Source organism: Podarcis vaucheri (genome assembly GCF_965113315.1).
Source record: "Podarcis vaucheri genome assembly, chromosome: 2".
Taxonomy (NCBI): Eukaryota; Metazoa; Chordata; class Lepidosauria; order Squamata; family Lacertidae; genus Podarcis; species Podarcis vaucheri.
This window is the reverse complement of record NC_138760.1, coordinates 66,696,174-66,710,336: the sequence shown is the minus strand read 5'-3', so window position 1 is coordinate 66,710,336 and position 14,163 is coordinate 66,696,174. Positions and strand designations below refer to the sequence as shown.

General features: G+C 46.6%; 1 protein-coding gene across 1 annotated transcript in view; it reads left to right on the top strand.

Moving 5' to 3' along the window:
* The window catches only part of MGAT4B (alpha-1,3-mannosyl-glycoprotein 4-beta-N-acetylglucosaminyltransferase B), a 78,586-nt gene extending 64,934 nt beyond the window's left edge, over positions 1-13,652 (top strand). Inside the window, exons 11-15 of the mRNA XM_082211792.1 lie at positions 357-550; positions 1,950-2,028; positions 2,525-2,612; positions 11,337-11,449; positions 12,574-13,652. Coding sequence (XP_082067918.1) covers positions 357-550; positions 1,950-2,028; positions 2,525-2,612; positions 11,337-11,449; positions 12,574-12,597 — 498 coding nt within the window. The 3' untranslated portion in view covers positions 12,598-13,652. The remainder of the gene's footprint in view (positions 1-356; positions 551-1,949; positions 2,029-2,524; positions 2,613-11,336; positions 11,450-12,573) is intronic.
* Positions 13,653-14,163: the final 511 nt, after the last annotated feature.

Below are 14,163 nucleotides of genomic sequence, written 5' to 3'. Positions count from 1 at the left end.
TGGCTTGTGAACCAGAGTTTCTTGCTGGGGTGTATTTTCACCATGTGCAGGCAGAAGTGACATGACTTTGGTGATGGACTGAATATATAGAGGGAGCAAAGCGGAAGGAGAGAACAGAGATAAAGCTAAGGTTTTTTGAAGCCCAAACAGCAGCCTGGATGGTGATGATGTTCATTGGCTCAGGGGATACAGAAGGAGAGTGAGGTTAGGGAGGAAAGATTTAAAGCCCCCTTAATTAAAGCAGCCTCACCACTGCCCAGGCATCAGAATAGCAGTATTTCCATAAAAGTGACATGGGAGTAGGAAACACAGTTTTATATAGTTTGAATTGTTTTGCTTTTACCTTGCATGTTGAGGACAAAGATTTTGGGAAGCAAGCGCTTCGAAAAGAACACGTCAACCCTCCTGCAGAAGTTAGCACCAGTCTGAAAACCTACCAGCACTTCTCCTTAGAGAAAGCGTATCTGAGGGAAGATTTCTTTTGGGCATTTACCCCCACAGCGGGTGACTTCATACGCTTTCGCTTCTTTAAGCCCCTACGCATTGAACGGTGAGTATATGGAGATTTGTGGAGGAAGATTAGCTTGACATTTAAAAGTCACTCATCCCCTCTCCCCTGTGGTAGAACAAGAGTTCATCTGAAAGGCAGGTTGCATCTCATCCACTCATCGCCCTGTTTCTCCCACATACGGCCTTTTAGCTTTCAGTTCTGCCTGCACAGCCTTACAGATAGTAAACTAAAGCACAGATGAAATTAATTGGCTTTTTCAGTTACAAAGGGAATTCTACCCAAGTCTCAGTGGTGCCCAAGTCACCTAGACCCCATCCTGCTTTCTAACAGGGTATGCTTAATTAGGTTTTGTTTGTTTTTGGTTCCGATACCATTGTGAATCATGTGTAGCGCTTTCATGAAAGTTCAGCCTGTCTGTGTGTGTTTCCTTCCTTTAGTGGCTCTATGACTGAGGTTTTGCCTCATTTTGATACCGCTAATAAATATTCATCTACAATAGGAATGAGGAACCTGTGGCTCTCCAGATGTAAATCCCATCAGTCCCAGCCATTGATATGAGGCTCGTGAACGAGAGAATTCTATTGCACTCATGTCTTGCTTGTGAGCTTCCCATAGGCATTGGGCTGGCCCCTCCGAGAGCATAATGATAGGCCAAGCAGGGCTTTTGTGGTCCAGCGGTCTCTGGAGGGCCACAAGTTGCCATTCCAGGGGAGGAATTAAATGTAGTGCTGAGTTTATTGCATCAGCTTGCCAGACAGAATGATCTCCCTTCTCCGTCCCCCATGTGCTGGTCTAGGGGTTCCCCTAACACACACACTCCAGACAATTTAGGAAGGTGGTGGGAGGTGAGAGGGCAAAAAGTCCTATTGTGCTAGCAGAAGAATCTTGCACTGGCTTCTACTAGCAGAACTCCTGAACTGAATCTGGCCCCTGGTCTACAACTTAAATCATGTGCAGGAATTATGGGGGAAATTGAATGTGGTATGTAGAAGTCCATTGGTTTGTCTGTTAAATTTCCCTGAGCATTTAATGTCCAGGGTGGGTGGGTGGGTGTTCTTCCTCTCCCTCTCGATTTGTTAACATGAGAATGTCTTGTGTGTGTGGCTTTATCCTTCCTAGAATCCGTTCAGGAAGCACAAGGAGTCACTTCTTACTTTTCCAGCTTGGTATCACTGAATAGTGAACTGTTCTCATCACAGGAGTAGATAATTGCACTTCTTACTGATATTCATTCATATGCGATGGAGTGCTTAATTTGCAAGCGCAATCAAACAATCAACCCATAATTAGTTGTTTGTGCACTTAGAGCCATCTTTCTCGCAAATGCGGCTTTCTGTGGGAAGAGAGGCCCCTGTTGGGTGAGTTTATGCCTGGTGGGGTCCTTCTGTCTTACATGCCCCGTGAAGCTGTGCATTCATTGCTGGTTCCTGCCCCACAGGTTTTTCTTTCGCAGTGGCAATATTGAACACCCTGAAGACAAGCTCTTCAACACAACTGTGGAAGTGTTACCTTTTGACGTAAGTTTACTGAGCTTACCATAGGAGTTCAGGTGAGGGGGGAGACCAAGGTTTAGGAGATTATAACCCAGATTTTTGTTACTTTGTGGTTGGATACCATGAGAAGAATATGTATGGGGTCAACGGGCTTAGCAATGGAAGCTTCTGAGAAGCCTGTGCTACCTAATCTGAATTCAAATTCTAATTCCTGAGGCACTTTTCCAAAGCCTAGGAGCAAGCCTGCTTATTCATTCTCTATTTAAAGTACACTACCTATGGCAGGAATAAGGTAGTCCTTACAAGGTATATTATAATACACTTTTTGGGGGGGAAGGGGGTCCTTGAAAGCATAGAGAAGGTCTTCCAGCAACCAAGTATGCTAGAGTAATTCTGTGTCTCTGAAAAAGTAAACATTGCCTGATGTTTTATGACCATAGTGGTTTAAACTGTACCCGCAGCAGGCTGCCTAAATCCTTCTTGCTGGCTTTTTGCAAAGATTGTCTCTTTTCCTGCACAGAGTCTCCAGTCAGATAAGGAAGCCCTGCAGGAGGGAAGAGCAACAGCATTCAGGTACCACAGGACATCTGACGGCTACATACAGATAGGTAAATTGCTGGTTCAAGGCAAACAGCAGCCTGCTGGTTGTGGATAATGCACTGTGGTATGTTGCTGTTCAGATAACACAATTACGCAGAGAGTGATTGCATGGAAGGTTTCAGGGGTGGGAGACAAGCTTATCTTGAATTAATTAGCATCCCCCACTCCACCCTTGACCTGGAATTTAGAGTGAAAGTCATTCACTCAGAACACACATGACATTTTTGTCATTTTCCCAAGGGTTAGAATTTGCATATGTCTTCATTTTAAAGACTTTGCTGAGGTGGATTTTCTTGGCTAACACTGTGCAAATGCAAATGTTGACAACACTGCAGAGGTCAAGAAGTACGGATAAACCTGAAGGATGGAAAGAACAGCTTGATTATACAGTTAATCTCAAATTGTTCTTTGGGGCAGTAAAAAAAGAAAAGAAATGAAATGAAAAGTGTTTTCTCTATAGTTCTCTTCTTAAGCACATTGATGTGTGGAATCAGTGGAGCCTGTTCTCATGTGGTGTCTTTTTATGATTGGAGTTTTGGCGCTCAGTGGCAGAAACCATTTACTGATCCTGCTGCTCTTTCTGGGCAGCTTCCAGCATCATCTCCTCTGCCTACTTGCTTTCTGAAAACAATTGCAGGAACTAGGGGAGCAAATGGTTACAGGTTTACATCTTCCTGCCTGTAGGAATGGTATCTTCTTGTGGGTCTGAAACTCTACTCTGAGCACTTTCCACATGTGCCAGCCAGTGGCTGTGTCATGGTTGCTTTGTTACCGGTTGTTTTTGTTTTTTTAACAAGTCGAAAACCATGCTAGGGGTTGTACTTAGATGATGTACTTCTGGCCTCAGTAACTTTCAGGTCTCACTGAGCATCTGTGTGTCTGGGATTGGGGGAAGGAGGACATGGAAGAGGGATGTTTTGTATTTGAAAAGTTACAATACCTCCAGGGAATAAGCAAAAGCAAAAGGAAGCAGGAGCTGTAACATCAGAAGTGGTCCTCAGCTTAGGCCAGAGGTTGGCAACCCGCGGCTCCGGAGCCGCATGCAGCTCTTTTGCACCTTTGCCGCGGCTCCGCAGATCCTCGGGGACCCTGAGCAGAAAAGCAGAAGCGCCAGAAAGAGGAGGGGGATGGAGCTGGGCAGCCGAGCCGGGCAAAGCAAGGCAGCGGCGGCAGCGGAGCTCGAGAGGCGGCGGCTGCTGGGATGGAGGAGGAGGCGGCAGCAGCCGGAGAAGGGCTGCTGCTGCTGCTGCTGCTGCCGCCGGAGGGAAGTTCTGCCAGGCGGCTTCATGGCTCATAGCTTCCCCCGCCCACCCAGGCCACGCTCTCCTCAGCCCCGCGCGCAAGGCACCTGAGGCGAGGGGGAGAGAGAGCGCGCGCTCGAGACGGCAGGGCAGGGCGGGGTGTGTGTGTGTGTGTGAGGGCGGGGGGGGGGAGCAAAGACTTTTGCCCCCCGCCGGCTTTCAGAAGAGGTCCAGGACCTCTTCTGAAGGCCGGCGGGGGGCAAAAGTCTTTGCTCCCCCCTGCCTGCCTTCCCGGGAGAGCGGAGAAACGCGCTGCGTTTCTCCGCTGTCCCGGACGGCTTTTGAAGGCACACGGGGGGGAGGGAGAGAAGACTTTCGCCCCCCGCCCGCCTTCAGAAGAGGTCCAGGACCTCTTCTGAAGGCTGGCGGGGGGCGAAAGTCTTTGTCCCCCCTGCCTGCCTTCCCAGGGGCTTTTACATCGCCCCGGACAGCGGAGAAGTCCTCCGCTGTCCCGGGGCGATTTTAAAATGCCGCCCGCCAGCATTTTAAGATCGCCCCGGACAGCGGAGAAGTCCTCCGCTGTCCCGGGGTTTTTTAAAATGCTGGGGGTGGGAAGAAAAGCCCTCCCCCCCCAGCCTTCAGAAGAGGTCGGGAGACAAACTGTCCCCGGACCTGGTCTGAAGGCGGTTTCCATAGGAACGCATTGATTGATTTTCAATGCATTCCTATGGGAAACTGTGCTTCGCAAGACGAAAAACTCGCAAGAAGAAAAAACTTGCGGAACGAATTAATTTCGTCTTGCGAGGCACCACTGTAAATGCTGCTATGTAGAAATGATGAGAAAGTTGCACCAGCAGAAGGAATGGATATGTACTGTTAGTAAAAAGAGAGGGAGTTGAACTGCAGGGAGGGACAGACACTTTTCTATGTATTAATTTGTATAATGCCCTCTATGCACATGGTGCTTTGCAAAAAAATGGATATGAGAGGTACCATACCCCTCTTTGCTATCTGAAATAGACTCAGGGAAAAGAGAGAGAATGGGGGAAGGGGAAGAATGTGTGGTTATTTACATTTGGCTTGTTTTGCGGCTCCCAGTTTTTTTTCCCCCTTCGGAAACGAGTCCAAGTGGCTCTTTTTGTCTTAAAGGTTGCAGACCCCTGGCTTAGGCAGTTATTTTGTGTGAATCAGAGAATTCCTTGATTGTTGAGAGGCACAAGCTATAGCTGAGCAAGTATCATAGCTGCACCTTGTAAGCAATCTGCGCATTCTTGTTGCTAGAATGGCTTAAGCCTCATTTAGCACCAAGTCTGAGGCTGCATACACATTAGTGGCTTAAAATGAAGCAAAGTCATTCTTCCCTGCCACTTTTCCAAGTCATGTTTGCACATTTCTGTACCAGAGGTATGTCTTCACCCAAAGTGCATTAGCTGTTTGGTTTTGCTGTGCCTTCAAACCCCATTTACGAAGCTGTGATCTGCACATGCCCAGCCCAGAGGGTTTGCAGTCCTCTTGAAAACAGGCTGTTTTGGAATTTGAATATGATTTATGAGCACAAAATACATGTGCTATACATCTCAATGTGAACTAAGTCCATATGTATATTTAGTTGTCTGTCTCTTTAAAATGCCCTTGAGTAGGTATCCAGTCCTTTCCTGGCCACTGCTCACTTGTAATTTAAAGTCTCATTGAAGTGGCCTTTGGGGAACGTTAAGAGAAATAAGTTGAGAGTGGGAAGAGTTTTAAGTGGTGGCAGGAAAAATGGAGACTCTAGCAGTGCAGGAAAGGCTTTGCAGAATTTGGTGGACTTTTGAAGGCAGAGGAGGTGACTAGCTGGATAAGACAGGAAGTGCTTTTCCAGGCCTAGGAAACTCCATGATAGCTGCAGCAGGAGAGGGCAGCCAAAGTGGGATGGTGTCACAATGTCCTTGTGCAAAACAGGGAAAGCAAGGAGAGAAGCAGAGGCAAATAAGAGAGTCTGCATTCCATGCCAGAGCTAGAAGCTTGGATTTGAAGTGCAAAACAGCAGGGTACCAGCGTTCACTTGAGGAGAGAGGTTGCACAGGGTGTGACAGGTGGGTGGAGAAATTTTACCAAAGGTGTTTCTAGTTGACACGAGAAAGGAAAGACTGCAGGCATATTGATCAGGACAAGGCGTTACAGTAGACTTGGAGAGACAGGAACTAGTCGCAAATGATAATTTTAGCAGAGAGAAAATAATTGATTTGGGAGATGTTGAAGAGGAAAAAGAGGCAATGCATGGTAATGGCTGGGGAGCAGAAAGAGAGAGGCAAGAATATTATTCCCTGCTGCTTTTAAGATGGCTGCTCATTTAATGCAGGCATAGATTTCAAGAGTACATCATATTCATACATATCTTCTTCTTTTTTATAATTAATTTTTATTCAGTTTCCAATATACATTCCACCCATATTTAACATCCTCTTCTAACATGTACATCTTTTAGACTTCCCTCAGCCTATCTGATAATTTTCCATATAATCACCATTACTCACATTTCTTAAATTTATATTGCGCTTTAACAATCTTAATCTTATCATATCTTTTAAGCAACATTTCTATCCATCGTTTTCACAAAGCTTCTTGAAAGCCAACAAGCGTTATTTGCTCCTCACATACATTTTTGGTATACTCTGTAAATTTATTCCAGTCCTCGGTGAATCTCTGATCGCGTTGGTTCCGAATTTTCCCGGTTAATTTGTCCATTTCTGCATATTCCATCAGTTTCATTCTCCATTCTTCCCTCGTCGGCATTTCTTCATGTTTCCATTTCTGGGCCATCCAAATTCTAGCTGCTGTCACTGCATACCTAAATAATTTCACATCATTCTTTTTAATTTCATTCCCTAATATTCCTAATAAAAATACTTCTGGTTTCTTAACAAAAGTATATTTCAACATTTTCTTCATCTCATTATAAATCATTTCCCAGAAGCCTTTCACTTTCTTACACTCCCACCACATGTGATAAAATGTTCCCATATCCATACATATCTTCAGTTAGCAAGGGCAAATCTGTGGATCAATAGCTGTTTCCCCTTCAAATGTGCAGAAGTGGGAATAGTCCTTTACCAGAAGCCAGGGGCGTAGGAAGGGGGGGAGATGGGGACGGACCGCCCTGGGTGCCCTCACTGAGGGGGGTGACATTTGGCATGCCACCCATCCGTGACTCCCAATTCTACCCCGAGCTGTCGGGGGAAGGGGGGAGCTGTGCTGCTTTGCTGGAGGCATTCCCCCCTTCCCCCTTTGCTTTGACAGCTTGGGGGAGGCTTGGGAGTTGTGGGCAGGTGGCGCGCCGAATGTCTGCCATGGGCGGCTTGCTCCGCCACTGGCTGCAGGGCACCTGAGTGGCAATCCTGCACCTGGGAGGGCACCCTCTGTGCCACGCCCCCCTCAGGAGTGCACCTGCCCTGGGCAGCACAGCCATATGCTCCGCCGCTGCCAGATGCCACTTCTATGCATAGTGCTAAGAACAATTTGTTTATTTATAATAAATAATAATAATAATAATAATAATAATAATAATAATAATAATAATAAAAAATTTATTATTTATACCCCGCCCATCTGGCTGGGTTTCCCCAGCCACTCTGGGCGGCTTCCAAAAGAATATTAAAATACTATGATACATCAAACATTAAAAGCTTCCCTAAACAGGGCTGCCTTCAGATGTCTTCTAAAAGTCTGGTAGTTGTTTTGTACAGTTTTAATAGTTTTGTACAGTTACAGGAACATATGCAACTACAAAAATGCCTGGAAGCAATAAAATAACATACAGATGAAACTAACAAATTGTTTGCATGAAAGTTTGTGTCCTTCACAATTGTCATTGGGGTGAATCAAAGCACTGTGTTGTATGTATATACAAGCTTATGCCTTGCATGTAAAAGGCACCAGGTTCAGTCCTTGCATCACCAGTTAGCAGGGATCAGGTAGCAGGTAAAAGGCCTGTGATTTTGTGTGTGTGTCAGAAGAGTCACATGTATTTTTTATTCTGGTTTTTGTGCCAAAGTACAAGATGCCAGGAATAAAGTGGCTCTTACATTATGAACTGCAGGTAGCAGTAACTATGAGAATTTGTTGTTGTTGTTTACCGTATTTTGCGCCCCATAGGACGCTCCGGCCCATAGGACGCACCTAGTTTTTTTGGGGGGGTAATAAAGAAAAAAAATTATTTCCCCCCCAGGTGCGGGGCTGGAAGAACCAGGTCGGGGAACAGTGGGAAGGCACTCTCTGCCTCCCCGCTGTCCCCCGAGCTTGTGGGGCTGGCGATGGGGAGAAGTGCGCTGATCCCGGGACTGCAGGCAGCTCTGCACCGCCATCCCGAGCGGGGCGGGACTTAGCGCCCCGCTCCCGATGGCCGCGCAGATCTGCCTGCATTCCTGGCACGGCAGGCAGCTCTGTGCCGCCATCTGGAGCGGGGCGGGACTTAGCGCCCTGCTCCCGGTGGCCGCGCAGAGCTGTGCTGATCCCGGGACTGCAGGCAGCTCTGCGCAACCCTCGGAGCCGGTCTCCCGAGGGTTGCGCAGAGCTTCCTGAAGCCTGGAGAGCGAGAGGAGTCGGTGCGCACCGACCCCTCTCGCTCTCCAGGCTTCAGCGAAAGCCTGCATTCGCCCCATAGGACGCACCCAGATTTCCCCTTCATTTTTGGAGGGGGAAAAGTGCGTCCTATAGGGCGAAAAATACGGTAGTCATGTCCGACTCTTCGTGACCCCATGGACCAGAGCACGTCAGGCACTCCTGTCTTCCACTGCCTTGCACAGTTTGGTCAAACTCACGCTGGTGGCTTCGAGAACACTGTCCAACCATCTCGTCCTCTGTCGTCCCCTTCTCCTTGTGCCCTCCATCTTTCCCAACATCAGGGTCTTTTCTAGGGAGTTTTCTCTTCTCATGAGGTGACCAAAGTATTGGAGCCTCAGCTTCAGGATCTGTCCTTCCAGTGAGCACTCAGGGCTAATTCCTTCAGAATGGATAGGTTTGATCTTCTTGCAGTCCATGGGACTCTCAAGAGTCTCCTCCAGCACCATAATTCAAAAACATCAATTCTTCGGCAATCAGCCTTCTTTATGGTCCAGCTCTCACTTCCATGCATCACTACTGGGAAAACCATAGCTTTAAAGAAAACCATAGCTTTAACTATGAAGATTAGAGCCCTGCAAATAAAGCATAGCAACTAGGAGATTGTGCTACAAATTGAGAAATCACTCCTTCAAGTATCACTCCTGTCATTTTGGCAAACTGCTCTTCTCTCAGCCTCAGCCATATGGCACAATACTAACTCTGATTTGCAGGCTTGTGGCAAGTACGGCAATAGAGTATACACAAAGAACACAAAGTGTTAGAAAGTGCAAGTGAAAGGGGACATGGTAGAAGTTTGTAAAATTATGCGTGGCATGGAGAAAGTGGATATAGAAAAGTGTTTCTCCCTCTTTCGTAACACCAGAACTCATGGACATTTGATGAAGCTGGATGTTGGAAGAGTTGGGACAGATGAAAGAAAGTCCTTGTTCACACAGTGCCTAGTGAACTATGGAACTCACTGCCACAGGAGGCAGTGATGGCCATCAACTTGGATGTCTTTAAAAGATTAGACAAATTAATGGAGGGCAAGGCTATCGGTGGCTAATAGACATGATGGTTATATTCTACCTTCACTGTTGGGGGCAGTGTGTCTCTAATTACCACTTTCTGGGTAATACAGACAGGCAGAGTGCTGTTGCTCTCATGTCCAGTTTCACACAGGTATGTGACTGGCCCCTGTGAGAACAGGAGGCTGGACTAGAGGGGTCCTGGGTCCAGCAGGCTCTTATTATTTTCCTAGGATTCCTAATGGCCGTTGAGGACACTCCTTTCCTTTCCTTCTCCCTCCAGATTTCCATTTACATCAACAACAAGCAATGCTTTTTTCAGCAGGAACTCGCCAGAACTCAGTTCTGGCACCTCTTTTTCTAGAAAAAATAGCACTGACAACTGGCGCACTCCATGTGCCATCTTACGTGGGATGCTGCATGTGTGTGTAGGGGCACCCCCTTTATGTTACGGATAGTGCCATTTTCATTACATAAGGATCAGTACACAGAGAATGAATACACTATTTGTGTGTGAGAGAGAGAATGAGAGTGAGAGATTATAATACACGATAAAGCAGTGCCACCTACTGGACAGCTGCAGCTTTGCAAAGCATAAAAACATGGAACTAAATACAGTGGCACCTCGTCTAGTGTCCGCCTCGTTGAGCACCCATTCCGTCGAACGTCCGCAGCAAACCCAGAAGTACCAGAACAGGCTACTTCCGGGTTTGCCACATGCACAGATGTGCAAACTGCTCCGCACGCACTTGGCACTTTGGCCAGCATCCTTTTTGGCCAGCGACCGGGGCTCCAGAATGGATCCCGGTCACAAAACAAGGTACTACTGTAGTCCTTTAAGTTTCTTCAGGGGAGGGAAGATTTGACGTTTGCAGCCATTCACACCACAACTTAGTGTAGTGATATTGTTTGGTGGTCTGTAACTGTTATGTTTATGTCTTGTTTGGATGTTGCTTCCACCTCCAGAAAGCTATTATTTGGGGACCGCTAGTATGGAGGTCAGACATTGTGCTCCCTCATCATGTAATGTATTAAGAATAAGATTTCTCAAGAACTCTTTTTAAAACAGATGCCAATAGCCACATCCTTCCTCTTGGGCAATATGGTATTTTCTTTCAGAAAAAACCTTCGTATGTCTACAGGGCATAACTCATTCACAAAGTGATTCTTACTACTACATGTTTGTTAGCTCTGTTAAAAAGGGAAGAGGTCAGTGTGTAAAAATTAGGCAGGAGGGGAAGCCAAACCCAGGAGGCTGCCTGCATTTGAAACATCTACACTGAGCTAGCAGGAGGTTCATCACTTGGTCATCACTAAATATTCAGATGTGTGTCTTGTGGCCTTTTAATGTTAACATGACCACGCCAGGCTTGCCATACATATTTGGGTGATAAGTGGCCCGTGACAGAGAGTAACCCTACAGCAAGTAGGGCAATAATATTGTGTGACATGCTCATCACTTGAAAATCCAGTCATGCGATTTCACACAAGGCGTGGTTTTTATAAACCGGGTCAGCTTGTAGAACAGTGGGTAGGAAACGTTTCCTCATGAGCACGTTCCCCTACAGCCAGTCACGTAAACTGAAAAGAGGAGTCAATTTTAGGTAACTCCATTGACTTCTCTGAAAGAGGGAGATGGTGGCTTAGGAGCCACAGCAGTTACCATGACTGACTGCATCTCACATTGCAAGCAGTGCCCCTTTGTTTGAGCACAGAGGCTCCAGTGCATGCCTTGACATTTCTAGGCATGGCTGCATATGCTGGAGCCAGCCTGCAGAAATGACCCCCTTTCACCATGGAGAGCTGAGCGTGCAGTGGTGTTGCTGCCACTAAGAGGAACTGAGAGTTGTCCTGAAGTTTTTTTTCTTCGTCCACTGTGCAGGCTCTTTTTCAAAGGGCATTGCTGAAGGAGAAGTGGACCCTTCCTTTGGGCCTCTGGAAGCAATACGGCTAACCATCCAGACTGACTCTCCCGTATGGATCATCTTGAGCGAGGTAATCTGTTTTCCTGGGAAAAACACCCTTTATAACCTTTCCGCCAACTGATGTGTCTAGGCAGGACAGGGAAAGAAAGTTCTTGAAAGATACAGTGCCTGTTTAGGGCCATTGCCTGCAATGCCCCAGACAATTCTATCTGGGGCACAGTGGGGAATTTTAAAATTGTGGCTTGTAACTGCCAGGGGCTGAGCACAGATGCCAGTTGGCAATGCAACCTGCCGGGGATTCTCTGGGTCTTTCCCCAGGCATGCATTCGGTAAGCAACCACAGTAATTGACCACAGTCCTCCACAGAGACAGGCTTAGCTTCCTGACAACCACCTTCACAGGAGCTGTCCCCCACCCCCCACAACTCAAGAGACCTACCTCCCAAAGCCAGAAAGGAGAATGTATGTTGCTTAGAAGATAAAACACACTTTGGTGCTCAGGTGAACAGGAGTAGTTTGCTTATTTGGTTGTTGCATGGGGCTTGTGAGGTGATGCAAACTGAGTTGGTGAAATAGAAGCTTGGTAGTCAGATCCTCTAGGGACGCGGGTGGCGCTGTGGGTTAAACCACAGAGCCTAGGACTTGCTGATCAGAAGGTCGGCAGTTTGAATCCCCATGACAGGGTGAGCTCCCGTTGCTCGCTCCCTGCTCCTGCCCACCTAGCAGTTCAAAAGCACCTCAAAGTGCAAGTAGATAAATAGGTACCACTCCAGCGGGAAGGTTAAGTGGCGTTTCCGTGCGCTGGTTCGCCAGAAGCGGCTTAGTCATGCTGGCCACATGACCCACAAGCTGTACGCCGGCTCCCTCAACCAGTAAAGCGAGATGAGCGCCGGAACCCCAGAGTCGGTCATGACTGGACCTAATGGTCAGGAGTCCCTTTACCTTTAGCCAGATCCTCTAGACAGCAGTTGCATCTGCCTGCAGCTGTGATATTATGTCTCAACTGTGAAATCCCTCCCCATTTCCGACAGAGATTTCATGCTGTGATTTGCTTCAGGTACGGTTGTCCAGAAAAGACAAAACTCTTTTCACTTGCACTTGGCATTAATTAATAGGGCAATATTCTAGAGGAGAAAAACAGATTTGCCAAGCTCTGACCTTTTTCTGTTGTTTTGCTAATCCCATGTACTTCCAGATATTCCTGAAGAAAGCTGATTGAACTTCAAGACACAGGGATAATGCACAACATGGCTGTCAGCTCTTCCCCTCTTCTTCCTCTTGTCTATGAAACTGCAGACACAGCAGAATAGGAGCAGCCTAGTCAAAGGTGCCTGCTGAAGGGCACCTGCTGCTCCCAGAACAGGAAGAAAATGTTGGTGGTGAAACTTGGCAGGGCCTTAAGGGTTTCTGGATCACATTTACCGGGAGAAGAGAAGCATTTTTCATGCACAGGTGCTGGACTGTATTTAAAAAATGAAGCACTAGTGCTGGCCTATCTTGGATCCAGCTGCTTCTGCAGCTACAAAAAGAGGACCTTGGAGACTAACTTTCCGTGTAAAAGATTTGTTCTCCCCCCTTCCTTTGAGCAAGGACCACACACTATTCCCATGCCTCTTCCTCTTCCTCCCCACCCCTACCCCTGGCCCCTTGGGTGTTGATTCCTGAATGTATCGCTAAAGGGTGCATTTAGAAATACGGGTTTAAGGACTATGAAGGCTAACTGCGAGGGCAGCTCAACTGTCAAGCGAAGCACTGACCCATCTTGGGAGCAAAGCAGACTGCACCTCCGGCCCCATGTGTGTAAGTAAAAGCAGTTGCTGCAGACTAAAGCTGAGGATTAAATATGAGGGGTAACTGGTCTGGGGTGGGAGGGAAGGGATGTATGGAGGGAACAGAATGGCAGGGAAATGAAAAACCACACTGTGCCTGCCAGGGTTGTACATGTGCCCTTCATACAATAAGAGTTCCTGTCGAAGTCTCCAGTGTCTTCATGCCTTGAGAATGAGTGCTAAAGTCCATCCTTTTAAATCCATATCTGTTATTTACTGGTTGGTGTGAATTTTGGAGAAAAATAAACCATGTAGGCCAGTCCTCAAATGGTAGGGATTAGAGTAATTTAAAACAAAAAAAGAACCCCAATGTCTCTAGCTATACACTGGAATGCGTTATACTACTTTAATGTGCTGTATTTTTTATTATTGGATACATTTGATTTTTAAGTATATCTATATAAAATATATATATTAAAATGTGCACTGTAAAATTTTAATTCAACTTAAAGTAGCATGTTTTATTTTACTGGCTCTTTCATTAATTAGGAAAGTATGACATGCTTTCTGTACAGACACAGCTAAGACAGATTTTGCAAAGGGGAGGATTTCTATTTAAACCAAAACCTACGGATACTTCCTCTACACAGTAACCTATTTAACACACTGGCCCTTAACGTCGTCAAACTTGCATGTTCTCCTCCTTTATCACAGGTATTCTCCGTGCGATCCATTAGTGAACTCACAATGGTAGTAGGTTCCCTTTGATGGATAGCTCTGTGCACAAATGCAAGCAAAAGGGTGCAAAATAGTTGTGACCAAATCAAAGGCTGCCTTCCCACAGGCACTGAAGCTCACCACTGAGGCATAAATAAAAGCAGCATTGTGGTTTCCAACTGGAGCACAAAGTACAGCCATTTTGCATGGAGGAAGGTCCTGCGATATTGGAGAGTTGCAGCCACACAGAAGACATTACTGAGTTAAATGTATTGTATAAGGCAGCCACATGTAAGCAA